The sequence below is a fragment of the Heterodontus francisci genome, chromosome 1 (genome assembly GCF_036365525.1).
Source record: "Heterodontus francisci isolate sHetFra1 chromosome 1, sHetFra1.hap1, whole genome shotgun sequence".
In the NCBI taxonomy this organism is placed as follows: Eukaryota; Metazoa; Chordata; class Chondrichthyes; order Heterodontiformes; family Heterodontidae; genus Heterodontus; species Heterodontus francisci.
In genome coordinates, this window is record NC_090371.1 from 90,268,532 (window position 1) to 90,296,183 (window position 27,652).

Genomic DNA, 27,652 nt, shown 5'->3' on the forward strand with positions numbered 1-27,652 from the left:
GAATGCCTCGATTGAACCTGCCTCCACCACACTCTCAGGCAGTTCATTCTAGATCCTAACCACTCGCTGCATGAACAAGTTTTTCCTCATGTCACCAATGCTTCTTTTGCCAATTATCTCAAATCTGTGCCCTCTGCTTCTTAGTCCTTCCACCAGTGGGAACAATTTTTCCCTATCTGCTCTGTCCAGACCCGTCATGATTTTCAATACCTTTATTAATCTACATATCTGAAATTCCTCATTCCTGGAATCATTCTTGCGAATCTTTTCTGCATCCTCTCTAACACCTTCACATCCTTCCTAAAGTGTGGTGTCCAGAACTGGACACAATACTCCAATTGAGGCTGAACCAGTGTTTTATACAAGTTTAACATTACCTCCTTGCTTTTGTACTCTATGCCCATATTGATAAAACCTAGGATGCTGTATGCTTTATTAACCACTCTCTCAACCTGTCCTGCCACCTTTGATGATTTATGCAATGCTCCTGCACCCCCTTTAGAATTGTATCCTTTCCATTTTTTTTAATAAAAATGATTCACTTCACACTTTTCTGCATTAAGTTTCATTTGCCACTTGTCCGCCAATTCCACCAATCTGTCGATGTCTTTTTGAAGTTCTACACTATCCTCCTCACAGCTCACTCTGCAAATTTTGAAATTGTGCCCTGTAAACTGGTCTAGGTCATTAACATATATTAGGAAGAGCAGGGGTCCTAACACCAACCCCTGGGGAACTCCACTATTAACCTTCCTCCAGTACAAAAAACAACCATTAACCACTTCTCTGTTTCCTGTCACTCTGCCAATTTTGTATCTATGATGCTACTGTGCCTTTTATTCCATGGGCTCTAGCCTTTCTGACAAGCCTGTTATTGGCATTTTATCAAATGCCATGTACATTACATGAACAGCATTACCCTCATCAACCCTCTCTGTCTGCCTTATCAAAAAACTCAAGCAAGTTAGCTAAACATGATTTCCCCTTAAAAAATCTGTGCTATCTTTTCTTAATTAACCCACATTTGTCCAAGTGACTATTAATTTTATCCCAAATTATCGATTCTAGAAGTTGCTGGGCTTATCCTCACATCCTTTTTTGAACAAGGGTGTTACATTTGCAATTCTCCAGTCCTCTGGCACCACCCGAGTCTACGGAAGTTGGAAAATTATGGCCAGTGCCTCTGCCATTTCCACTCTCACTTCCCTGCATATCCTTGGATGCATCTCATCCGGCCCTAGTACCTTATCAAATTTAAGTACAGACAGCCTATCCAATACCTCCTCCTTATCAATTTTAAACCTTTCAAGTGTCTGAAATAGCTCCTGCACAGCATCTTCTTCCTTGGTAAAGACAGATGCAAAGTATTCATTTAATACCTCAGCCATGCCCCCTTCCTCCATGCGTAAATCCTGTTTTTGATCCCTTATTGGCCCCACTCCTCTTTTTACCACTCTTTTATTGTCTATATGCCTGCAGAAGACTTTTGGATTCCTTTTTATGTTAGCTGCCAATCTCTTCTCATATTCTCTCTTTGCTTCTCTTATATGCTTTTTCAATTCCCCTCTGAACCTTCTTTGAGGTAAGTTTTAGGGACAGAGCAAGTTTAAGATAGTCAGCCCTCAAGCTTGTTAGATCATTGTTGATCTGTCCCCCAACTCCATTTACCCATCTTTCCTCCATATTCCTTGATGTCCTTACATGTCAATCGCCGTCATTAAATTTTCAATTGATCCTGAATCCACAGCTTTTTAGGGGACAGAGTTTCAGATTTTTACTCCCCTTTGTGCAAAGAATTACTTCTTGATTTTTTTCCCTGGATGGCCCAGCTCTAAATTTCAGATTATGGCCCTTGTTTTGGATTCCTCCATCATAGGGATAGTTTCTTTGTAACTACCCTATCAATTTTTTTTGATAATTTTAAACACTTTGATTAGATCACCTTTCAATATTCTATACTCAAGGGAATACAAGCCAGGTTCATGCAAACCAATCTCATAAATTAACCTTTTTAGCCCTGGAATCATTCTGGTGAATTTGTGATCGATCCCCTCCAAGGCCAAAATATCCTTCCTGAGGTGCGGTACCCAGACTGAAAACAGTACTCTAAGTGGAATCTGACCAAGACTCTGTACAACTGAAGCATCACTTCCTCCCCTTTGTAATCAAAGTCCTTTGAGAAAAAGGCCAACATTCCATTATTCTTTTTGACTATTTTTGGAGCTGTCCACAAGCTATTGATGATTCCTTTATTTGGAATCTCTTTGTTGCTCCAGTTCCGAGAGTTGCACCATTTACAAAACGCTCTGATTTGTCTTTCTTGGATCCAAAGTGGATGAGCTGCAGCAGGTTAAAGCCCAGAAAGTGCGATGAGCGATGTTACTGCATGAACGTTTAAGGCATTTATATCAATTTCCTTTCTCAGTTGTTTTCGGGGTAGCATTAACAATTTATTTGGAAAACCTTACTTAGACCTCAGTTAAGGTACTGGGTCCACACTGCAATAAGGATATTGAAGTTTTAGAGAGGGATCAATACAGATTTACTAGGATGCTGCCTGGTATGAGGAAATACATATTTGAAAATTGAAAAATTTAGTTTTTTTTAAGAACAGTGCAGATTATGGGACAATATGATAGATAAAATTATGAAAAGTTTGGACAGGGTAGATAGAGAGACTGTTTCCAAAGTTGAGCAGTCAAGACCAAGGGCTATAGATACAATGTTAAAAGTGAGATTTAGAAAAGAAGCCAGGAGAAATTTTCTTTCAGAGTTGTGAGGCTGTGGAATTCACTTTCAGTGCTTCAGACAAAAATTATGTCAGCATTCATTGCTGGATTTGATGGGTGGATGAAGAAAAGAGGGGCTAAAGGGATATGGGAGCAGTTTGGGTAAATATGATAGGGGTGGGGGAGGTAAATGCCAATACAGGCTGGTTGGGCCAAATAGCTTGTCTGAGTTTTGAACCTTCTATGGGTTAACACCTGTGTAAAAATAGTAGACATAGGAATTTGATTCAAGCGCATTCTGTGATAGTAGTGTTTCATTGAAAACAAATCGCGTGAGATACAAAACAGGCTGCCAACTCACTATCACCCATTTTACAATATCACACAAAGTCAAGGTCTACCCCAGGCTAGGAACTAAGTAACCAATTGCTTAAACAACATTCTCAACTTTTGCAGTATTTCCTCATAATTCAGACACCTAACTCCAACTAACAATTTAGCTGGGCTTTAATGCATCCTCTCCTATGTTTGGAAGTCATTCTCATGATATGGTGACCAGAACTGTACAAAGTACTTGAGGCGGCTCATGCAGAGCCATATTGATAAAATTTTACTGAGACCTTATTGGGCCTGTGACCCAATTTCACGCTAGCTTCTCCCCCTTCAAGTGCTGGAATGAGTGCCCAGCTGCAACATCATAAGATTTTCAGGCTTGGCAGTGCCAGACTCCTTCTGCAGATTAGTGATACTGCCAGGAGCCAACTAGTGAAACCATCCTGAAGGAAGATCCAGCCTCTAAATGTATAGGAATGTGATTAGCATATTTTTGAGATAACACAGTGGCGCAGTGGTTAGCACCGCAGCCTCACAGCTCCAGGGACCCAGGTTCGATTCCGGGTACTGCCTGTGTGGAGTTTGCAAGTTCTCCCTGTGTCTGCGTGGGTTTTCTCCGGGTGCTCCGGTTTCCTCCCACAAGCCAAAAGACTTGCAGGTTGATAGGTAAATTGGCCATTATAAATTGTCACCAGTATAGGTAGGTGGTAGGGAAATATAGGGACAGGTGGGGATGTTTGTTGGGAATATGGGATTATAGTAGGATTAGTATAAATGGGTGGTTGATGTTCGGCACAGACTCGGTGGGCCGAAGGGCCTGTTTCAGTGCTGTATCTCTAATCTAATCTAATTGGGGCAGTCCAGTTTGTCAACTGAATCATTGTGCTGTGTTTCAAGTAACAGCACCCAGCAGCAAATATTATGGACACATCCTAGTTTAAAAAGCATTGTTTAAAGTCTAACTGAATTTTGGATACTAATAATAAAACAACAAAATAGAGCAGTTATTTGTAAAATTCCTTTGTTTCAAAAGTATTTTAAAGGGATTTATCTCTAAAGTAATAGTGTATAATATTAATATCCATAAACCAAATCACAAATACAACAAAAGCCCAGAAATTACTGCTGGTGATATCAGCAGATGAATGCTTAACGTGCTTCTGTGATGACATTCGATGCTCACTATTTTAAGCAGAGTGTCCAACGAACAGGAAATGTCTGCATTAAAATAGCAGACAGTGTTCATACATCAACATCACCAACAGTAATTCCTAGGTGATAGTTTGTAATCAATTTACGATGCCAAAAAAAGACTCGTTATATGGATTGAAATAGATTGTATCTGAACCAAGCTTCTTCACCTTTTTGTTACATCCTCTATAGTGCGAACCCCTTCCCAGAGGATCACCATTTTAATATCTCACAGGATGTTTTTTGAATTATATCTCTGAATTCTTGCTTTAATTCCTTTCCGGTCCTCTGACTATGCTTGATGTTTCAAACCCAGTGAATGAGATGGGGGCCTTGATCCTAATTAGTCATTAATCATGTGGAATGTGCCTTTTTGAGTCAGTTCACAATTCTGCAGGGATATAGTATCTCTGCTTGAGCTATATTGGAACTGTGCTCAGGGTGGTTTAAAATAGATTCCATCAAAACTGGTTTCATGTGGTTCTAAAAAACGCCACAAATAGGTTACAATATGCACAGCCCAATTCATTAGCAGATTACTCAAAATATGCTGACAAAGTCTGAGGCTAAAAGCTTGCTTCTGGCATTTAACTATTAAGTTTAAAATAATATCCTGTTTCCAGATGTTCTGCTGTTATGTTGTAAACTTCATAAATTTGAATTGTCATCAATAATACTTTTAACAATTGTTACAAAGATAAAAAGTAAAACTTTAATATATTTTTATTTTCATTTCTATTTATGTTGCTTATCTTAAAAAATGTATTTGCCCAAATGGTGACTGTTGATGATATTATCAGAACTGGACAGGAGGTGTTTCTAAGAAAAATGACATGATCACTGATGCACTCAGACGTTATCTATGGATGTTATTTCAGCTCCCTCATACCATCAGCTAAGCAACAATTCCCAGCAAGAGTCAGAATTGATTCCCTTGTGACGTTCTTAAAGCTCTTGGGTTTAACATGAAGCATTAAAAAATAACAACAGAAATAGAATAGAACAAAATACTACGTCAATGCAAACTACCTGAAACTTTGTGAATTATAAAAAAACACATTGTTAACAACATTGCCACTAAGTTTATTCAATAAACCACTTGATTTTCAGAATGATCCAGTTATGATTACTAAAAGCAAAATATTGCAGATGCTGAAAATCTGAAATAAAAACAGGAAGTGCTGGAAATACTGAGCAGGTTAGGCAGCATCTGTGGAGAGAGAAGCAGATTTGATGTTTCAGGTCAGTGACCTTTCGTCAGAACTGGCAAAGGTTAGAAAATAATTAGGTTTTAAGCAAGCAAAAGGGGTGGCTGGGGGGGGTGGGGGGTTGGTGAGGAAGAGAACAAAAGGGAAGGGATGTGATAGGGCAGAGGGCAGGAGAGATTAAATAACACAGCTGTCATGGGACAAAGGCAAAGAGTGTGGTAATGCTTGTGATGAAAGACAAAGTCCAGAGAGAGTGTTAATGTCTGAATAATGAGCAGTGCTGTCTACCTGAAAAACAGGCATATGATTAAAAACTAAAATATAAAAAAAATATTAAAAAGGCCAGTCATGCTCTGAAGTTACTGAACTCAATGTTCAGTCTGCAAGGCTGTAGAGTGCCTAATCGAAAGATCAGGTGCTGCTCCTCGAGCTTGCGTTGATGTTCACTGAAACACTGCAGCAGGCCAAGGACAGAAATGTGGGCATGAGAGCAGGGTGATGTGTCAAAATGGCAAGCAACTGGAAGCTCAGGGTCATGCTTTCAGACTGAGCAGAGGTGTTCCGCAAACGCAGATTGGGTGACCGCTTGGCAGAACACCGCTGCTCAGTCCGAAAGCAGGTCCAGTGCATCTGTCAGGCTGGTGCAACATCAAAATCTTGATGTTTCCTATGAAGTCACTTTGAGATGTTCCTTAATAGTAATGTTACCCAAATGACCTAGCAGGTAGGGAGACCCTGCTTGAGGGACTCCAGTGTGGTAAGGGATTTGTCGATTAACAAAATACCCAATTGAAATTCACTTGAGGCTAATATTTTCTTCATAAAACACAGTGTGTTAGTAATTCAGTTGCCTCGTTTTTGGGGGGTCGTGTTTGGCATACTGCCACGCCCATTCAGATCAAGGTGGACAGAAGGCAAATTTTGTGTACCCTCTCATGTGAATGAGTGCAGCGTCTGAGCATGTGGGTCCTGCGCTGTTGTCTTCTTCTGAACACTGAATGCAGCCTCTGTGCTCAGCAGGGGAGCCCGGTAGCCTTGTTTAGAAACCACGTTGTTCAGCCAGCCTGCTCTTCTTAAAGGCAGGCTGTCTCTCTTAAAGGGAAGCTGCACTAAAGAATATTGATACAAATTTAAATAGTGGCAAAGTGAACACCTGGGCAGACAGCAGGTTCCAGGGTGATGGATGCGGTGCTGGAGATATTACTGGTGGAGGTGGGCAGGAGGAGAGATGTTCTGCAGGAGGCCCTCAAGGACCACCCTTCGAAGGGTGTGAGAGCAGGTATATATATATATATATATACTAAATGTAATATCTCCAAATTTGCAGATGGCACAAAATTGGGTGGGGAGGGTGAGTTGTGAGGAGGATGCACAGAGGCTTCAGGGTGATTTGGACAATTTAAGTGAGTGGGAAAATGCATGGCAGATGCAGTATAATGTGGATAAATGTGAGGTTATCCACTTTGGTAGAAAAAACAGGAAGGCAGATTATTATCTGAATTGCTATAAACTGAGAGAGGGGAATATGCAATGAGACCTGGGTAGTCTCATACACCGGTCGCTGAAGGTGAGCATGCAGGTGCAACAGGCGGTAAAAAATTCAATTGGTATGTTGGCCTTCATAGCGAGAGGATTCGAGTACAGGAGCAAGGATGTCTTGCTGCAATTATACAGGGCCTTGGTGAAGCCACACCTGGAATATTGTGTGCAGTTTTGGTCTCCTTATCTGAGGAAGGATGTTCTTGCTGTAGAGGGACTGCAGCGAAGGTTTACCAGACTGATTCCTGGGATGGCGGGACTGATGTATGAGGAGAGATTGAGTCGGTTAGGATTATATTCGCTGGAATTCAGAAGAGTGAGGTGGGATCTCATAGAAACCTATAAAATTCTAACAGGACTTGACAGGGTAGATGCAGGAAGGATGTTCCCAATGGTGGGGGAGTCCAGAACCAGGGGTCATAGTCTAAGGATACAGGGTAAACCTTTCAGGACTGAGATGAGGAGACATTTCTTCACCCAGAGAGTGGTGAGCCTGTGGAATTCGCTACCACAGAAAGCAGTTGAGGCCAAAAAATTGTATGTTTTCAAGAAGGAGTTAGATATAGCTCTTGGGGCGAAAGGGATCAAAAGATATGGGGCAAAAGCGGGAACAGGTTACTGAGTTGGATGATCAGCCATGATCATAATGAATGGCGGAGCAGGGTCGAAGGGCTGAATGGCCTACTCCTGCTCCTATTTTCTATGTTTCCATGTTAGGTGTAAACTGCTGGAGTCTGAGCCAGAGGACCTTGCAGCAATGCCACAGAAGTCAAATGACCTCACGTTGATGGTCAAGATCAGTGAATGCATCTTCACATGATAGGGTTATGATAAAAGGTGAACTCTCTTTCTCTCTCTGCAGATGCTGCCAGACTTGCTGAGCATTTCCAGCATTTTATGTTTTTAATTTCAGATTTCCAGCATCCACAGTATTTTGCTTTTACTAACATGATATCTCCAATCATCACATCACCAACCTCTAATGTTCTTCAATGAGCCAATCACCCAGCACCAGTCCTTGGCACTCGGGACTCAGGCCTAACAAACAGATACTCCACCTCACCCTCACGCATCTGCCAGTGCTGCCAGCCTCACACCCAGCTCTCATAGCCTCCACGTAGCTCCAGCTATTCAGCTATGGAAGCCACATCACCCAAACACAGTGCTGTACAACCACCGACATTCTTCCCTCTCTCTTGCAGGACAAGGTGCACACAATAGAAGGGGGCAGAGCAGAGCTGGCCTGGGACAAGAACACCTGCATCTCCTGAGCCCTACAGAGAAGATAGTTTTCTGTATCATGGGACCAGCAGTGACAGAGCACATGCCACCCGGCATCACTGAGACCATTGAGGGGGGCAGTATGTTCCTGTCTTATGCCCCTTCTCAACTCCCACCTCACACTCATCCTGCTATCTGGCATGCTGAGCAAGCTGCAGGTGGTGCGACCATGGACCTCTTGCTTTCCACCCCACCCCACTTCCCTCACACCAACCTTACCCTTTTGTGTTTCTGTTTTCAGACACCCAAGAACTGTTGCCTGCCCAGCCACAGAAGCCCAGGAAAGAGTGAGCAACTGCACAGCAGTGATGAAGAGGGCTTGTCACTTGATCTGAGACGCTTAGCTGCGAGCTCAGATACTGGCACTGCATGTACCTTGGAGAGTAGAGTGAAGTACAGAGTTAGGATCAGCACGTGGTGAGACATCCGGGCATGAGTGGGATGCAGCCAGGCCGGCAGATAGAACGGATAGTTTGTTTGTCAGCTCATCGGGGGGTGAGGTTGCAGATGAGTTCTGCTGCAGAGGATTCAGATGAGGACTTCAATAGGGCAGCATACGGGAGAGTGTTGATGTGCATGCACCCTTAGATGCTGAGTGCATTGGCTGGCCTGCCCGGCAGCCTCCTGTTACTGTAAAGGAGTAAGAAGGAGTTGGCTCCAAATAGGCAAAGGGCATGGCGCATAGCTTGCCTGCTCCGCAGCCTCTTCTCCATCTCCCACCACTGGCCCCAGACCTGTTACAACCTTTGTGCGTACATGTCATCCACTCCTTTGCCATACCTGAGAGGATGCAGCAACACCCCCTGGAAAAATTCAGCAAGTCACTACAACCCCTCCAAAAACACTCCAGAGTACTTTCAAACACTTTGCAATGGAAAAAGTTCTCAAAAATGAGCTCACCTGGTTCCTGGCCTTTTAGATAATGCTACAGCAGGGTCCATCTTGCACAGAACTTGTTCCTTACAAAGGTTCTTGATGTTACACTGCCAGTTGGCCCATGTGACATCAGGATGGCACCAACTCAAAGCCTTCTGGCACTGGGGAAATCTCTGCCTGCACCCATCTCCTCACAGAGCGCCACAGAGGCTGCAGGAAGTGGCTGGCTATGCAGGGCAAGCCACAAAAGCAACACTAAGCCTCCATAATGCTGCTGGAGGCAGCTTTACGCAATGGAATTTCACATCCAGAGTACTTTGAATGAGACTTTCCTTCCTCTTTTAAGGAAATTTAGATTACTAATTAGAGGAATAGATAAATCCTGGCATAATCAATACTCCATGGGACATAATGGTCCTTGTGCTGTTGAAACCTGGTGGTGAGGGATGGGGGATGGGTTGTGGGGAGATTGCAGTGGAAATGGATAAATATTCTTGTGCTTGATTATCTTTGAACATCAGGAAGAATTCATGCAGACCTTTCAGGAATTGAAGGATATAATTTTTGAATTTTCAATTGGTGCAGCGTGCACAGAAAATCTACCCGCAAGTGTCTTCCTTGTGAAATTAATTTGCTCTGCTTCCTGCAGGAATGCATAATTTTTATAGCCAATTAAGTACTTTTGAAATCATTATATATGTTGTTCATTACATCATTTTCCTCAGCTATCTGCTCCTAGTCACACATTACTCAAAACTCGTCCTGTGCCAACCACCTCACCGACTCAGTCATGAAACATACAACAATGTGTATATTTACATCACAGGCTGCATTTTATTTACTGTTTTATGGTACTTCTGGCTGCACATTCAGTAAAGAATTAAATGCAACCAGCATTCCTCTCAAGCCCTCATTTAATATGAATGATGGGTTTGGAATGGAAGTTGGAGGAAATGGGCTCCTGTGGCTAGCTATGCCCTTATTTGTATGCAATGGATTCAGCCTCAAAGCGGTTTGATTGGATGTAATTCTGGTGTGATGTTTTTGTCAGCAGGTTTGAGCTAGTATCCTTTAAGGACCTATTTTACTCCATTTTATACTCCAAATACTCCCACAAAACAGTAGTAATTCATGGGATAATCCAAACCAAGCACTATCTACGAGGTGAATTCAAGATGCAACTTTACATATTCACAATTCCAATGCACACTAGCCACAGGGAGTATATATCAAAACTTTACACTCCCCACAATTTTCTATTATTGATGTTAATGGCTGGAATATTGTGGGACATCCACAAACATTCACTCCCTCCACCACCAACGCACAGTGGCAGCAGTGTGTACCATCTACAAGATGCACTGCAGCAACGCACAAGGCTCCTTAGACAGCACCTTCTAAACCCGCGACCTCTATTAACTAGAAGGACAAGGGCAGCAAATGCATGGGAACACCACCACCTGCAAGTTCCCCTCCAAGTCACACACCATCCTGACTTGGAACTATATCGTCGTTCCTTCACTGTCACTGGGTCAAAATCCTGAAACTCCCTTCCTAACAGCACTGTAGGTGTACCTATCTCACATGAACTGCAGTGGTTCAAGAAGGCAGCGCACCACCACCTTCTGAAGGGCAATTAGGGATGGGCAATAAACGCTGGCCTAGCCAGCGACGCCCACATCCCATGAATGAATAAAAAAAACTTGCACCTAAATTATGAATATGTTCTCCCATCAGGCAAAGCTGTATGCAGAAGCACAAAATTGAAAATTTCTTATAAATTGCTTATAACCTGTTACTTTTCTAATATTTGTCAGTTCCGAAGAAGGGTCACTGACCCGAAACGTTAACTCTGCTTCTCTTTCCACAGATGCTGCCAGACATGCTGAATGGTTCCAGCATTTCGTGTTTTTATTTCAGATTTCCAGCATCCGCAGTATTTTGCTTTTATTGAAAATTTCTTCCTTTGGTCTCGTTATGCAGAAGTTAAATTAAAACTTTAGTGTTACATGAGCAGAATCACTAGTTATGACTAAAATGATGCAAAATTCAAACAAAAATATCAGATCAAGACAATTCAATAAAAATTTCATCAATTTGGAATAAATCATTTATTTGCTATCTACATCATTTCTGATTATGAGCTGATATTTGACACGCTACCTGAAGCTCAATGCACCAGATTTGAGTCCTTTATCACTATAAGTGCAGACAATTGAAATAAGACAATATTATCTGCTACTCTCTTCAAAATGGCTCGGTTGTGTCAAGCAGGACTCATTAACACCTCCTTAGACTTGGTAATCATGGACATAGAACTATTGATACCACTAAGGACTTGGCTTAGCTATCTTACTCAGAATTGAAGATTCATAATATTGCATCTAAAAAAGAAACAAATGATGAAGGACTCCCCCCACCCACCGGTAAAGCCAACCGTGAGTATTTTAAATGCTGAACTGCTATGTATTCATAGTATTTTCTGTTTTAATTACAACAGCTAATTAGTGCATCTTAGCAATCAAAGGTAATTCAACTAATTTGCTTGAAAAATAAAAATAAATACAGACAGTGGCATAGTGGGTTAGGACATTATCTTTTCACCTCTGGGACCGAGGTTGAGATTCATCCCAGAATTTTTTTTTAATTCATTCATGGGTTGTGGGCACGCTGGCTAGGCCAACATTTATTGCCCATCCCTAATTGCCCTTGAGAAGGTGGTGGTGCGCTGCCTTCTTGAACTGCTGCAGTTCATGTGAGGTAGGTACACCACAGTGCTGTTAGGAAGGGAGTTCCTGGATTTTGATCCAGCAACAGTGAAGTAACAGTGATATAGTTCCAAGTCAGGATGGTGTGTGACTTGGAGGGAAACTTGCAGATGGTGGTGTTCCCATGCATTTGCTGCCCTTGTCCTTCTAGCTGATAGAGGTTGTGGGTTTAGAAGGTGCTGTCTAAGGAGCCTTGGTGTGTTGCTGCAGTGCATCCTGTAGATGGTACACACTGCTGCCACTGTGCGTTGGTATTGGAGGGAGTGAATGTTTGTGAATGGGGTGCCAATCCAGCGGGCTGCTTTGTCCTGGATAGTGTCGAGCTTCTTGAGTGTTGTTGGAGCTGCACCCATCCAGGCAAGTGGAGAGTATTCCATCAGACTCCTGACTTGTGCCTTGTAGATGGTGGACAGGCTTTGAGGAGTCAGGAGATGAGTTACACGCCGCAGGATTCCCAGCCTCTGACCTGCTCTTGTAGACACGGTATTTATATGGCTACTCCAGTTCAGTTTCTGGTCAATGGTAGCCCCTAGGATGTTGATAGTGGGGGATTCAGTGAGGGCAATGCCATTGAATGTCAAGGGGAGATAGTTAGATTCTCTCTTGTTGGAGATGGTCATTGCCTGGCACTTGTGTGGCGCGAATGTTACTTGCCACTTATCAGCTCAACCCTGGATATTGTCCAGGTCTTGCTGCATTTCTACATGGACTGCTTCAGTATCTGAGGAGTCGCGAATGTGCTGAATATTGTGCAATCATCAGCGAACATTCCCACTTCTGACCTTATGATTGAAGGAAGGTCATTGATGAAGCAGCTGAAGATGGTTGGGCCTAGGACCCTACCCTGAGGAACTCCAGCAGTGATGCCCTGGAGCACAGATGATTGACCTCCAACAACCACAACCACCTTCCTTTGTGTTAGGTATGACTCCAATCAGCGGAGAGCTTTCCCCCTGATTCCCATTGACTTCATTGATGGCAATGGCATTCGCTCTCACCTCACCTCTTGAGTTCAGCTCTTTTGTCCATGTTTGAACCAAGGCTGTAATGAGGTCAGGAGCTGAGTGGCCCTGGCAGAACACAAACTGAGCGTCACTGAGCAGGTTATTGCTAAGCAAGTGCTGCTTGATGGCACTGTTGATGACACCTTCCATCACTTCACTGATGATTGAGAGTAGACTGATGGGGCGCTAATTGGCCGGGTTGGACTTGTCCTGCTTTTTGTGTACAGGACATACCTGGGCAATTTTCCATATTGCAGGGTAGATGCCAATGTTGTAACTGTACTGGAACAGCTTGGCTAGGGGCATGGCAAGTTCTGGAACACAGGTCTTCAGTACTATTGCCAGACTATTGTCACGGCCTATAGCCTTTGCAGTATCCAGTGCCTTCAGTCGTTTCTTGATATCACGTGGAGTGAATCGAATTGGCTGAAGTCTGGCATCTGTGATGCTGGGGGCTTCAGGAGGAGGCTGAGATGGATCATCAACTCGGCACTTCTGGCTGAAGATTGTTGTAAATGCTTCAGCCTTATCTTTTGCACTGATGTGATAGACTCCTCATCATTGAGGATGGGGATATTTGTGGAGCCCCTTTCTCCAGTTAGTTGTTTAATTGTCCACTGCCATTCATGGCTGGATGTGGCAGGATAGCACAGCTTAGATCTGATCCATTGGTCCTGGGATCGCTTGGCTCAGTCTATTGCATGCTGCTTGTGCAGTTTGGCATGCAATTAGTCCTCTGTTGTAGCTTCACCCCAGGTTGACACCTCATTTTGAGGTATGTCTGGTGCTGCTCCTGGCATGCCCTCCTGCACTCTTCATTGAACCAGGGTTGGTCTCCTAGCTTGATGGTAATGGTATTGTGGGCGATATGCCGGGCCATGATGTTATAGATTGTGGTTGAGTACAATTCTGCTGCTGCTGATGGCCCACAGCACCTCATGGAGGCCCAGTTTTGCATTGCTAGATCGGTTTGAAATCCATCCCATTTTGCATGATGATAGTGCTACACAACACGGTGGAGGATATCCTCAATGTGAGGGCGGGACTTCGTCTCCACAAGGACTGTGCGGTGGTCACTCCTACCAATACTGCTTTGGACAGCTGCATCTGCGGCAGGCAGATTGGCGAGGACGAGGTCAAGTATGTTTTTCTCTCACCACCCGCTGCAGACCCAGTCTAGCAGCTATGTCCTTTAGGACTCGGCCAGTAGTGGTGCTACTGAGCCATTCTTGGTGATGGGCATTGAAGTCCCCCACCCAGAGTACATTCTGCGCTCTTGCCACCCTCAGTGCTTCCTCCAAGTGGTGTTCAACATGGAGGAGTGCTGACTCATCTGCTGAGGGAGGACAGTAGTTTTCTTTGTCCATGTTTGACCTGATGCCATGAGACTTCTTGCGGTGCGGAGTCAATGTTGAGGACTCCCAGGGCAGCTCCCTCCCTATTGTATACCACTGTGCCACCACCTCTGCTGGGTCTGTCCTGCCAGTGGGACAGGAGACACCAGTGTCTGGGACATTGTAAGGTATGATTCTGTGAGTATGAGGGCATTCCTTGACTAGTCTGTGGGACAGCTCTCCAACTTTGGCACAAGCCAAAAGTTGGTAAGGAGGTTGCAGGATCAACAAGCCTGGATTTGCCATTGTTGTTTCCTGTGCCTAGGTTTATGCCAGCTGGTCCATCCAGTTTCATTCCTTTGTATTGACTTTGTAGCGGTTAAACACGACTCAGTGGTCTGCTAGGCCATTTCAGAGGGCCTGTAAGAGTCAGCCATATTGCTGTGGGTCTGAAATCACATGTCGGCCAGACCAGGTAAGGACAGCAGATTTCCTTCCCCAAAGGACATCAGTGGGCTTTTAACAACAATTGACAATGGCTTCATGGCCATCATTAGACTAGATTTTACTTCCAGATTTATTAACTGAGTTCAAATTTTACATTTTGCTGTGGTGGGATTCAAACCCATGTCCCCAGAGCAATACCCTGCTCTCTGGGTTACTAGTCCAGTGACAATACCACTACACCACCACCTCCCTGATGGGATGAAAGTTTTCACTATTTCATTGATTGAGAAAATATTGAATAGAATCATAGAAATTTACAGCACAGAAGGAGGCCTTTTGGTCCATTGTATTCGCACTGGCTAATAAGTAACCATTCAGCCTAATCCCACTTTTTAACTCGGTCCACATTCTTGCAGGTTACAGCACTTCAATTGCATATCCAAGTACTTTTAAAATTTCATGAGGGTTTCTGCCTCTACCACCTGTTCAGGCCGTGAGCTCCAGAACCCCACCACCCTCTGGGTGAAAACATTCACCCCTTGAATCCCTTCTAAACCTCCTAACTCTTACCCTAAATCTATGCCTCCTGGTTATGGACCCCTCAACCAAAGGGAGTTGGGCCTTTCTATCCACTCTACCTAGATCCCTCATAATATTATACAATTCAATTAGGTTTGCCCTCAGTCTCCTCTGTTCCAAAGAAAACAACCCTAGCCTATCCAATCTTTCCTCAATACTAAAATTCTCCAGTGCAGGCAACATCCTCGTAGATCTTCTCTATACCCTCTTGAGTGGAATCACATATTTCCTATAGTGCAGTGACCAGAACTGCACGCAGTACTCCAGCCGTGGCCTAACTGGTGTTTAATATAATTCCTGCATAACCTCCGAGTTCTTATATTCTACGCCTCGGCCAAGGAAGGCAAGTATCACGTATGCCTTTGTTATGACCAGGTGAGAAAGAAGTCTCGGGTTCCCTTTCAGCCTTCACCTGGTCTTACTGTAACAGGGTTTAAATTTTAAACACACCATGTTTTTAGCTCCCCCTTGGTGAATCCTTGTTCACCACTTTCCAATTGTAAGGCAAAGAAACCAGCACAAACAGGTCTTCTTAGGTTTAAAGAAGAATGAAATTTATTAAACTTAAACTCTAGTTCGGTTGATGCCTACGGATACACAACGCGCCCACGCTAACGTGCATACATAATACACACATGCAGATAGAGACAGAAAGAAAACAGAAGAAATAAAGTGGAAAAGTTTGAGGCAATATCTGAAGAGTTTTTGTTCCGGTTCTTTGAGCTCACTGTCGTGTCCTTGATTGTAGGTAGATCTTGCTTTTCATTGGGGCCCAGTATTCTTCTTAAACCTTGTTCGCTGCAGGAGACTTTGGAGTTCCGTGAAAAAGAGATGGGAGCAGGCAGACAGTCAGGAGGTCTTCTCCCGTCCAGGAGCATTCTGCTGGCTCTCAGTTCAAACTGTACAATTCAGAAACCCCCAGGTTGCCAAGCAGATTTGTCATGTGACTCACTGGTCTGACCACGTCTTGGCTCTGTGTATTGTATCATCTTAGCAGGGAATGCAATACGCTTCCCTGCCTTCAATGTCTGTTAGTACATAAATGTTTTTTTCTAGCCAAGGTCTGGCAGTCCTTGGAACAGGCCTTCTCTTCTTCCCAGCAACAATTTGAAATTTAATGTCCATGTGGTGAAATTAATGTGCCTCATTCTTGGCAGGTGAGGGGGCTGCATGACACCATCTTGACCACCTTATCTACCTGTCCAGCTACCTTCAGGGATCTGTGGACATGCACTCTAAGATCCCTCTACTCCACTGGACTTCTCAGTATTCTACGATTTATTGTGTATTCTCTTGCCTTGTTAGCCTTCCTCAAATGCATTACCTCACACTTCTCCGGACTGAACTCCATTGGCCACTGTTCTGACCACCTGATTAATCCATTGATAACTTACTGCAATCTCCAGCTTTTTCTTTATTATCAATCACACGGCTAATTTTTGTATTGTCTGCAAATTTCTTTCTCATACTCCCTACATTCATGTTCAAATCATTGATAAATACCATAAAAGCAAGGGACCTAGTACTGAGCACTGCGAAACACCACTGGAAACAGCCTTCCAATCAAATAAACACTCATCGCCCCTTTGCTTCCTGCCTCTGAGCCAATTTTGGATTCAAACTTTCCACTTTGTCTTCGAACCCATGGCTTTTACTTTCATGATCAGTCTGCCATGTGGGACGTTATCAAAAGCCTTGCTAAAATTCACAGACTACATCAAATACACTACCCTCACTGACACTCCTTGTTACCTCCTCAAAAAATTCAATCATGTTAATCAGACATGACTTTCCCTTAACAAATCCATGCTGACTGTCTTTGATTAATCTTTATCCTTCCAAATGAAGATTTATCCTGTCCCTCGGAGTTTTCTCTAATAATTTTCCCACCACCGAGGTAAGGCTGACTGGCTTGTAATTACTCGGTCGATCCCTTTCTCCCTTTTAAACAATGGTACAATATTAACTGTCGTCCAGTCCTCTGGCACTTTACCTGTAGCCAGGAAGGATTGGAAAATGATGGTCAGAGCCTCTGCTATTTCTTCTCTTGCTTTCCTCGACAGCCTAGGATACATTTCATCCGGGCCTGGGGATTTATCCACTTTCAAAGGTATCAAACCCCTTTATACTTCCTCTCTCACTATGTTAATTTCATCAAATATTTCACACTCCTCTTCCCTGATTGCAATGTCTGTATCATCCCTCTCTTTTGTGAAAACAGACACAAAATATTCATTAAGAATCGTAACCACATCTTCTGCCTTCACACACAGGTTACGCTTCAGGTCCCTAATGTCTCTTTGGCCTCCTCATCTCGAGAGACAATGGGTAAGCGCCTGGAGGTGGTCAGTGGTGTGTGGAGCAGCGCCTGGAGTGGCTATAAAGGCCAATTCTAGAGTGACAGGCTCTTCCACAGGTGCTGCAGAAAAATTTGATTGTCGGGGCTCTTACACAGTTGGCTCTTCCCTTGCGCCTCTGTCTTTTTTCCTGCCAACGGCTAAGTCTCTTCGACTCACCACACTTTAGCCCCGCCTTTATGGCTGCCCGCCAGCTCTGGCGAACGCTGGCAACTGACTCCCACAACTTGTAATCAATGTCACAGGATTTCATGTCGCGTTTGCAGACATCTTTAAAGCGGAGACATGGACGGCCGATGGGTCTGATACCAGTGGTGAGCTCGCTGTACAATGTGTCTTTGGGGATCCTGCCATCTTCCATGCGGCTCACATGGCCAAGCCATCTCAAGCGCCGCTGACTCAGAAGTGTGTATAAGCTGGGGATGTTGGCCGCCTCGAGGACTTCTGTGTTGGAGATACGGTCCTGCCACCTGATGCCAAGTATACTCCGGAGGCAGCGAAGATGGAATGAATTGAGACGTCGCTCTTGGCTGACATACGTTGTCCAGGCCTCGCTGCCATAGAGCAAGGTACTGAGGACACAGGCTTGATACACTCGGACTTTTGTGTTCCGTGTCAGTGCGCCATTTTCCCACACTCTCTTGGCCAGTCTGGACATAGCAGTGGAAGTCTTTCCCATGCGCTTGTTGATTTCTGCATCTAGAGACAGGTTACTGGTGATAATTGAGCCTATGTAGGTGAACTCTTGAACCACTTCCAGAGCGTGGTCGCCATTATTGATGGATGGAGCATTTCTGACGTCCTGCCCCATGATGTTCGTTTTCTTGTGGCTGATGGTTGGGCCAAATTCATTGCAGGCAGCCGCAAAACTGTCGATGAGACTCTGCAGGCACTCTTCAGTGTGAGATGTTAAAGCAGCATCGTCAGCAAAGAGGAGTTCCCTGATGAGGACTTCCCGTACTTTGGGCTTCGCTCTTAGACGGGCAAGGTTGAACAACCTGCCCCCTGATCTTGTGTGGAGGAAAGTTCCTTCTTCCGAGGACTTGAACGCATGTGAAAGCAGCAGGGAGAAGAAAATCCAAAAAGTGTAGGTGCGAGAACACAGCCCTGTTTCACACCACTCAGGATAGGAAAGGGCTCTGATGAGGAGCCACCATGTTGAATTGTGCCTTTCATATTGTCATGGAATGAGGTGATGATACTTAGTAGCTTTGGTGGGCATCCAATCTTTTCTAGTAGTCTGAAGAGACCACGTCTGCTGACAAGGTCAAAGGCTTTGGTGAGATCAATGAAAGCAATGTAGAGGGGCATCTGTTGTTCGCGGCATTTCTCCTGTATCTGACGAAGGGAGAACAGCATGTCAACGGTCGATCTCTCTGCACGAAAGCCACACTGTGCCTCAGGGTAGACGCGCTCGGCCAGCTTCTGGAGCCTGTTTAGAGCGACTCGTGCAAAGACTTTCCCCACTATGCTGAGCAGGGAGATTCCACGGTAGTTGTTGCAGTCACCGCGGTCACCTTTGTTTTTATAGAGGGTGATGATATTGGCATCGCGCATGTCCTGGGGTACTGCTCCATCATCCCAGCACAGGCATAGCAGTTCATGTAGTGCTGAGAGTATAGCAGGCTTGGCACTCTTGATTATTTCAGGGGTAATGCTGTCCTTCCCAGAGGCTTTTCTGCTGGCTAGAGAATCAATGGCATCGCTGAGTTCCGATTTGGTTGGCTGTATGTCCAGCTCATCCATGACTGGTAGAGGCTGGGCTGCCTTGAGGGCAGTCTCAGTGACAATATTCTCCCTGGAGTACAGTTCAAGGTAGTGCTCAACCCAGCGGTCCATTTGTTTGCTTTGGTCAGTGATTATGTCCCCTGATTTAGATTTGAGGGGGCCGATCTTCTTGATGGTTGGCCCAAGAGCTCTCTTAATGCCGTCATACATTCCTCTGATGTTTCCGGTGTCTAATCTAATCTAATATGACTGCATAGGTGTTGCCAGTAGTCGTTTGTGCAGCGCCTGGCTGTTCTTTGTGCAGTGCTTCTGGCTGCTTTAAGTGCTGCGGATGTTAAATCGCTGGGGGCTTTCTTGTAGTTCAACAGTGCAATGCGCTTAGTGGCTATGACAGGTTCCAGCTCTTCATTATGAGATTGAAACCAGTCTGCATTTCTCCTCCCACTTTTGCTGTAGGTGGTCAAAGCTGACTCATAGATGGCGTCTCTGATGTGGGCCCATTTGGTCTCAGCATCCCCTGTGGGAGTGTTTTGAAGGGCTGACACAAGTGAATTTAGAAATTTTTGTAACAGCTGTGGGTGAGAAATTCTGCTCGTGTTGATGCGCGGGTGGCCCTCTGCTTGGAATGATGCAACTTCTTTGGTCTGAGTCTAACCTTGCTGCACACCAGGGAGTGGTTGGTGTCGCAGTCCGCACTGTGGAAGCTGCGTGTGATTTGAACACTGTTTAAGGCGGCTCGCCTTGTGACAATGAGGTCTAGCTGGTGCCAACGACGTGATCTTGGGTGCCTCCATGAAACCTGGTGACAGGGTTTAGTGTGAAAGAACGAGTTGGTGATGCAGAGGTTATGATAGGTACACAACGCAAGCAGTCTCTGCCCGTTCTCATTCATCCTTCCAACGCCATAGCGCCCAAGGCAGGAGGGCCATGAGTCATGGTCGGCCCCAACCCTGGCATTAAAGTCCCCCATCAGGAATAGGTGTTCGGTGTTGGGGATGCTGCTAATGATGTTATGGAGTTCCTCGTCGAACTGATCTTTAGCTTCAGGTGGGGAGCAGAGTGTTGGAGCATAGATGCTAAGTAGGTGTACTGGGCCAGAGGTGGTAAGCAGTCGGATGGACAGTATGCGTTCCGTCCCTAATAAGCCTCCCCTTTCTTGAATTATCCTCTTGTTCTTAATGTATTTATTTTTAAAAATGGGTTTTCCTTGCCAATATTTTTTCCATGCCCTCTTTGCTTTCTTAATTCCTTTTTTAATTTCACCTCTACACTTTTTATACTCCTGTCGTTTTTCTGCAGTATTGAGTCTTGGTATCTGTCATAAGCTTCATTTTTATTCTTTATCTTCCCCTTTAAGCCCCTTGACATTCAAGAGGCTCTGGATCTGTTCGTCCCACACTTTTTCTTTAAGGGAACATACTTGCTCTGAACCCTCACTATCTCTTCCTTGAATGCCTCCTATTGATCTGGCACTGATTTACCTACAAGTAGCTGTTTCCAGTCCACTTTTGCTAAATCACATCTTACCTTCGTAAAATTAGCTTTTCCCCTATTAAGAACTTTTATTCCTGGTCTGTCTTTGTCATTTTCCATAACTATCCTAAATCTAACTGAATTATGATCACTTCCACCAAAGTGCTCTCCATCTGATACCCCTTCCACCTGCCCAGCTTCATTGCCTAAAACTAAGTCTAGAACCACGCCCTTTCTTTCTGGGCTTGCTACGTATGCATTAGCTAAAAGAGTTCTCCTGAATGTATTTTGAGAATTCTGCTTCATCTGTGCCTTTCACACTAATTCTATCCCAGTTAGTATTCGGGTAGTTGAAATCCCTTTGATTTGCCTACATATTTGCTCTTCCATCTTCCTCTGACTGTTTGGTGGTGTATAGTACACTTTCAGTAATGTGATTGTGCCTTTTTTGTTCATCAGTTTAACCCAATCTGTCTTCATCAATGGCTGACGCTTGTCCTTTAAATTGGGCCCACTCTTCCCAGTGTCCTATCTCCTTCCCATGTCCGCTGCTGCTAATTGGTGACAAAAGCGACTCTGGGCCAATTAACTCTTTTGGCAATTAAAATTGCAATGCGTGTGTATTTCCAATGCAGTGCCAGGTCAGGACCTGGAAGAGAACATGACATCGGGGTCCCGACCCCAGAATAGAAATCACGGCCCTGGAGAGGGTATTTGAGATGGAGGTACTTGAATGCGTCCTGTTGAGTGAGGTAGAATTTGTGCATTAATTGCTGAAAGGATAAGTATCATCATTGTGAAGAAGTTGGCTGTGCCTGGTGCTGTCCTTCTCAGGCCAAACTCCATTTACGGCTATGCACCTGGAAATTATTTGTTGCGCCAAAGCGGAGAGAGAATTGACCGATCTTGTGCAATTTTCAATCATGCACAGACCTGAAGAGTAGAGTTGGCTTGACTACTGTTCTCTATGTTACTCCCTCCAGTCTCCTGTCAGGATCTCTGAAGGGCAAGTTATATAGGTGGCAGGTTTCTACCTCTATGTATACCAGGGGTTCTGCAGCAAGGTTGTATTCAAACCCATATTACCTCTGAAGTCGGCTGCCCAAAAACAACTAAGGTTCGGGAAATTAGTTCTCCCTTGTGATTGGGGTTCTGTAAATGACCTCGGCTGCAGAATTCCCATTTGTGTGGAAATGCGTTGTGTGGGGGACATGCCCTTTGTTAAGTTCGTAACCTGAATGTCGGCTAAAGTCTTTGATGACTTGGAAAATGATAGGTAGTGAGGTAGTGCAACAATAATCATGTATAGTAATGTGTGATCAGTGAACAGTGTTCTGCAGCCTGAACTTCACTGATGTCTAGTCTTGTTCTTTTAGCTGTTAGTGGTTCTATAATTAGAGCACAAATGTAGGGGGAAGAGTGTGCAGGGCTGTGTGGTCTCTTGGTGGAGAGAGATTGGATGGGAAGCTTGGATGTTAGTATATAATGTGGAAATAGGTTTGATCTATTCTAAATTAAAAGTAAAATCATTAACTATGCACAATCTAGTAATATTCTACATGTAAAACTCCTTCATGACTGTCTAAGCCCACAATTTAAATTCAACACCAATATTCAAAATAAGACTTATTGCTAAGAGACAATTTCCTTAAAAATGTGTATGTTACCTCCCGAAGTGGGTCATTCAGTTCTTCCAGAATGTTGTCCTCATCAAAGATCTTGCCTTGGTAGCGGTGCTCATAATAGTCATGAATCTTCTGCCTCATATCAGCAGGCAGCTTGTGGAAGGACATGTATTGTTCCACTTGCTTGTACTGAAAAAAAAGGAGAAAAATTTTGAGATGAGCTGATTTGTCTCACACTGGAGAGGGGAGAAACACAACGCTAATAAAGTCACTCCACAATATGTTTCTTTGAAAGTAATCACAGAATTGTTACAGTGCAGAAGGAGGCCATTCGGCCCATCGTGTCTGCACCAGCTCTCTGAAAGAGCAATTCACTCAGTCCTATTCCCCTACCTTCTGCCCATAACCCTGCACATTCTTCCTTTTCATATAACTGTTTACTTTCCTTTTGAATGCTTCAATTGAACCTGCCTCCACCACTTTCTCAGGCAATACATTCAGACTTTAACCACTCGCTGCGTGAAAAGGCTTTTCCTCATGCCACTTTTGCTTCCCTTACCAAATACTTTAAATCTGTGCCCTCTCGTTCTCAACCCTTGCACAAGTGAAAACTGTTTCTATCTATTCTGTCCAGACACTTCATGATTTTGAATACCTCTATCAAATTATCTCTCAGGTCTGCTACCCGACCCGAACCCGGCGGGACCCGACAACATGTGTCGGGTTTGGGTGGGGTCGGGCCCATCTTCAGGGTACGGCTTCGGGCTCAGGCCGGGTCGGTCTGAGTCCAGGTCGAGTCGGGTCGGGTCGGGCCGGACACACGCGGTAAGTGCTCTGCTGGTAAGTATTGAAATTAAAAAACATACCTGAGATGGGAGTCCAGGACGAAACTGAGTCTGCGCAGTGAGCGAGTGACGTCACTATGATGTCATCGCGCACACGCTGCAGCTTCGTGGAGCTTTCCAATCGGAAGGTAAGTAAAGGGATGGTCGGGTCGGGTCGGGTCGAGTCGGGGCGGATATGGGTTGGGTCGGGCTCGGGGCAAAATCAGAGGGACTCGGGCTGGGTCGGGCTTGGGTCTGCTGTGGTTTGGTTGGGTTCTTTTTTCCCAACCTGAGCAGGCCTCTATCTCAGCCTTCTCTTCTCCAAGGAAAACAGTCCTAACTTCTCCAATCTATCTTGATAACTGAAATTCCTCATCCCTGGAAACCAACCTCGTGAATCTCTTTTGTACTCTCTCCAATGCCCTCACGTCGTTCCTCAAGTGTGGTGCCTAGAATTGGACGCAATACTTCAGCTGAGGCGGAACTAGTGTCTTGTACATGTTCAACATAACTTCCTTGCTCTTGTACTCTATGTTTCTATTAATAAAGCCCAGAATATTGTATGCTTTATTAACTGCTCTCTCAACTTGTCCTGCTACCTTCAATGACTTATGCACATATACACCTAGGTCCCTCTGCTCCTGCACCCCTTTTAGAATTGTGCCCTTTATTCTATATTGTCTGCCCATTCCACCAACCTGTCTATGTCCTTTTGAAGTTTTTCACTATCCTCCTCACATTTCACAATGCTTCTAAGTTTCGGATCATGTGCAAACTTTGAAATTGTGCCCTGCACACCAAGGTCTAGGTCATTACTATATATCAGGAAAAGCAAGGGTCCCAACACTGATCCCTGGGGAACTCCACTACAAACCTTCCTCCAGCCCAAAAAACATCCATTAACCACTACTTTTTGTTTCCTGTCACTCAGCCAATTTCGTATCCATGTTGCTACCGTTCCTTTTATTCCATGAGCTGCAAGTTTGCTCACAAGTCTGTTGTGTGGCACTGCATTAAATGCCTTTTGAAAGTCCATGTACACTACATCAACAGCATTGCCCTCATCAACCCTCTCTGTTACCTACTAAAAAAACTCCAGAAAGTTACTTAAACATAATTTTCCCTTAAGAAATCCATGCTGGCTTTCCTTAATTAACTCACATTTGTCCATGTTACTATTGATTTTATCTCAAATTATTTTTTCTGGAAGTTTTCCCACCACCAAAGTTAAACTGACTGGCCTATAGTTGCTGGGCTTACCTTGACACCCTTTTTTGAACAAGGGTGTAACATTTGCAATTCTCCAGTCTTCTGGCACCACCCCTGAGTCTAAGGAAGTCTGAAAAATTATGGCCAGTGCCTCTGCGATTTCCTCCCTCACTTCCCTCAGTATCCTTGGATGCATCTCATCCGGCCCTGGTGTTTTATCCACTTTAAGTTCAGACAGCCGATCTAATACTTCCTCTTTATCAATTTTAGACCCCTCTAGTGTCTGACTTACCTTGTCTTTCAACATTGCCTGGGTTGCATCTTCTTCCTTGGCAAAGACAGATGCAAAGTATTCATTTAATACCTCATCTATGCCTCCATGTGTAAATCTCCTTTCTGGTCTCTAATTGGCCCCACTCCTCCTTTTACCACCCTTTTACTATTTATATGTCTATAGAAAACTTTGGGATTTCCTTTAATGCTAGCTGCCAGTCTCTTCTCCTGCTCTCTTGTTGCTTCTCTTAATTGCTTTTTCACTTCCCCTCTGGACCTTCTATATTCAGCTTGATTCTCGATAGTATTTTCTATTTGGCATCTGTCATAATCACACTTTTTCTTCTTTATCTTAATTTCTACCTTTTTGTCATCCAGTGAGCTCTGGATTTGTTTGCTCTACTTTTCCCCTTCAAGGGAACATACCTTGACTGTGTCCGAATTATCTCTTTGATTGTTCATCTATCGGTTTTCCTGCCAGCTTTTGACACTAAATTTATTCGCCCCAGCTCCATTCTTACCCCATTGAAGTTGGCCTTTCCCCAGTTACCCTGGATTGCTCTTTGTCCTTTTCCACAGTCAGCCTAAACCTTATGATACAATGATCACTAACCCCTAAATGCTCTCCTACTGATACTTGATTCACTTGGCCCACCTCATTCCCAAGAACCAGGTCTAGCAGTGCCTCCTTTCTTGTTAGACTCGCAACATACTGTTGTAGAAAATTTTCCTGAACACACTCTAGGAACTTTTGCCCTTCACTGCCATTTACACTACTATTATCCCAGTCTATGTTTAGAAAATTAATGTCCCGTTAAAACTACCCTATAATTTTTGCACCTCTCTGTAATTTCCTTGAAAATTTGTTCCTCCACATCCTTCCCACTAGCTGGTGGCCTATAGACATCACTGAGCAATGTAACTACACCTTTTTTGTTCCTTAGCTCTAGCCAAATTGATTCTGTCCTCGACCCCTCTGGGACATCCTTTTTCTCCGGCACTTCAATGCTCTCCTTAATCAATACCGCCACCCCTCCCCCTTTTTTCCCTTTCCTATCTTTCCTGAACACCTTGTATCCAGGAATATTTAACACCCAGTCCTGCCCTTCTTTGAGCCAGGTCACGGTTACAGCCACAACATCATATTTCCACATGCTAATCTATGCCTGTACCTCACCTGTGTTATTAACCACACTTCATGCATTCACATACATGCACATTAACCCTGATTCAGACTTTATTACTTTCTCCCTTACTCTGACCCCACCTAATAATGTACTATTCCCTACTCTCATGCTATCTATCTCCCCCAGTATTCTATGCACCTTGGTATTCCTCTCCTGGTTCCCACACTAGTTACCAGTTCTGCTTCCCTCCAATCTGAGCTCCCTCTCAGGTTCCCACCCCCCTGACAATTTAGTTTAAACCCTCCCCAACAGCACTGGCAAATCTCCCTGCAAGGATGTGATGTAAAGGGATGTGAAACAAATCACTGAACAAAATGAGAACAAAATGTATACTATCGAGACATTTTAAAAATAAATTAAATAACCTAGATGAAAGGCCAATGCCCACAGTGCAGGGTACTGTCAGGTTTGAAAGAATGGGAGAAGAGCAGATAAATCAAAAAGTAGTATTTAGGTGGTACCAAGCCTCAGTTTTAAAAGCCTGTATATTGTGTTTGAGACAAGGGGATAATTTTAACTTTGGGTAATAGTGATTCAGCTGCCCGGGTATACACCTCTCCTGAATGTCATTTCCATTGACTTCAATAACAAGCAGCTGGATCGATGCCTCCCATTTCACCCAAAGTCAAAACTACCCCAAGGACTTCAATAATTTTAACACATTGAGAAAGAATGAGTTAGAGTTGGAGAGAAATTCAATTTGGGAAAAAAATTATAAAAGGAATAAAAACTTTCTTGCATAAAAATAACAGTTGGAAATAACTCACAAGGACAGATGCCTAATAAAACTGAACACCGTTACAGATAGAAACGTGTAAACATTTGCACAAACGGTACTATGATGGCTGGTGGTTAAAGTAGAATTTGTTAAGCAGAGGTATGCAGCTTCCTGCCTATCATAACTTTTGAGCTCATAAGAACATAAGAAATAGGAACAGCAGGAGGCTATTTGGCCCCTCAAGCCTGCTTCGCTATTCAATGAGATCATGGCTGAACCTCTACCTCAGCTACCCCTTCCTGAACTATATCCCTTGATTCTCTTAGTATCCAAATATCTATCGACTTCAGCCTTTATAATCAGATTTTTCCTCATGCAAAGTTTGCCCCTCAGTACCAGTGGATACTCTTGTTACTGAAGACAAAGAAGGTTTAAGAATTAAAGAATTTTATCTCTTTTAAAAAAAAAGTCTCATCATGTCAAATAGTTAATTCATTCCCTGGTCTTTGACGACTATAGTGTTTCAAACACTATTTGCCACTGAGTGATATGTTTCTTTTATATAAATTACTTAAACCCATAGAAGAAGGGCAGAAGGAAGCTATATAACTCATCATTTATGCGTTGGCTCTTTGTTAGAGCAATCTGTAGTCTATTGTTCTCAAATTCTTCCTGTCATATAAACAGACAGATTCAGGTGAGAAATTATGAGAACTTCTACCATTGGATGTGGTTCTCTATTATAAATGGGTTATAAATATAAAGATATGAACATAGGAACATCAGAACAGCAGTAGCCATTTAGCCCCACAAGCATGTTCTGCCATTCAATGACATTGTGATTGATCTGTGACTTAACTCCACATACCCACCTTTGCCCCATATACCTTAATATCATGACTCAACAAAAATCAATCTCAGATTTAAAATTAACTATTGACCTCGCATCAATTGTTGTTTGCCTTTCTT

General features: G+C 43.8%; 1 protein-coding gene across 1 annotated transcript in view; it reads right to left on the reverse strand.

Annotated features, from left to right (window-relative positions):
- Window positions 1–27,652, reverse strand: part of LOC137381297 (potassium/sodium hyperpolarization-activated cyclic nucleotide-gated channel 1-like) — a 298,099-nt gene that overhangs the window by 66,170 nt on the left and 204,277 nt on the right. The window contains exon 5 of the mRNA XM_068053685.1: window positions 22,515–22,661. Within this exon, the coding sequence (XP_067909786.1) occupies window positions 22,515–22,661 (147 nt within the window). The remainder of the gene's footprint in view (window positions 1–22,514; window positions 22,662–27,652) is intronic.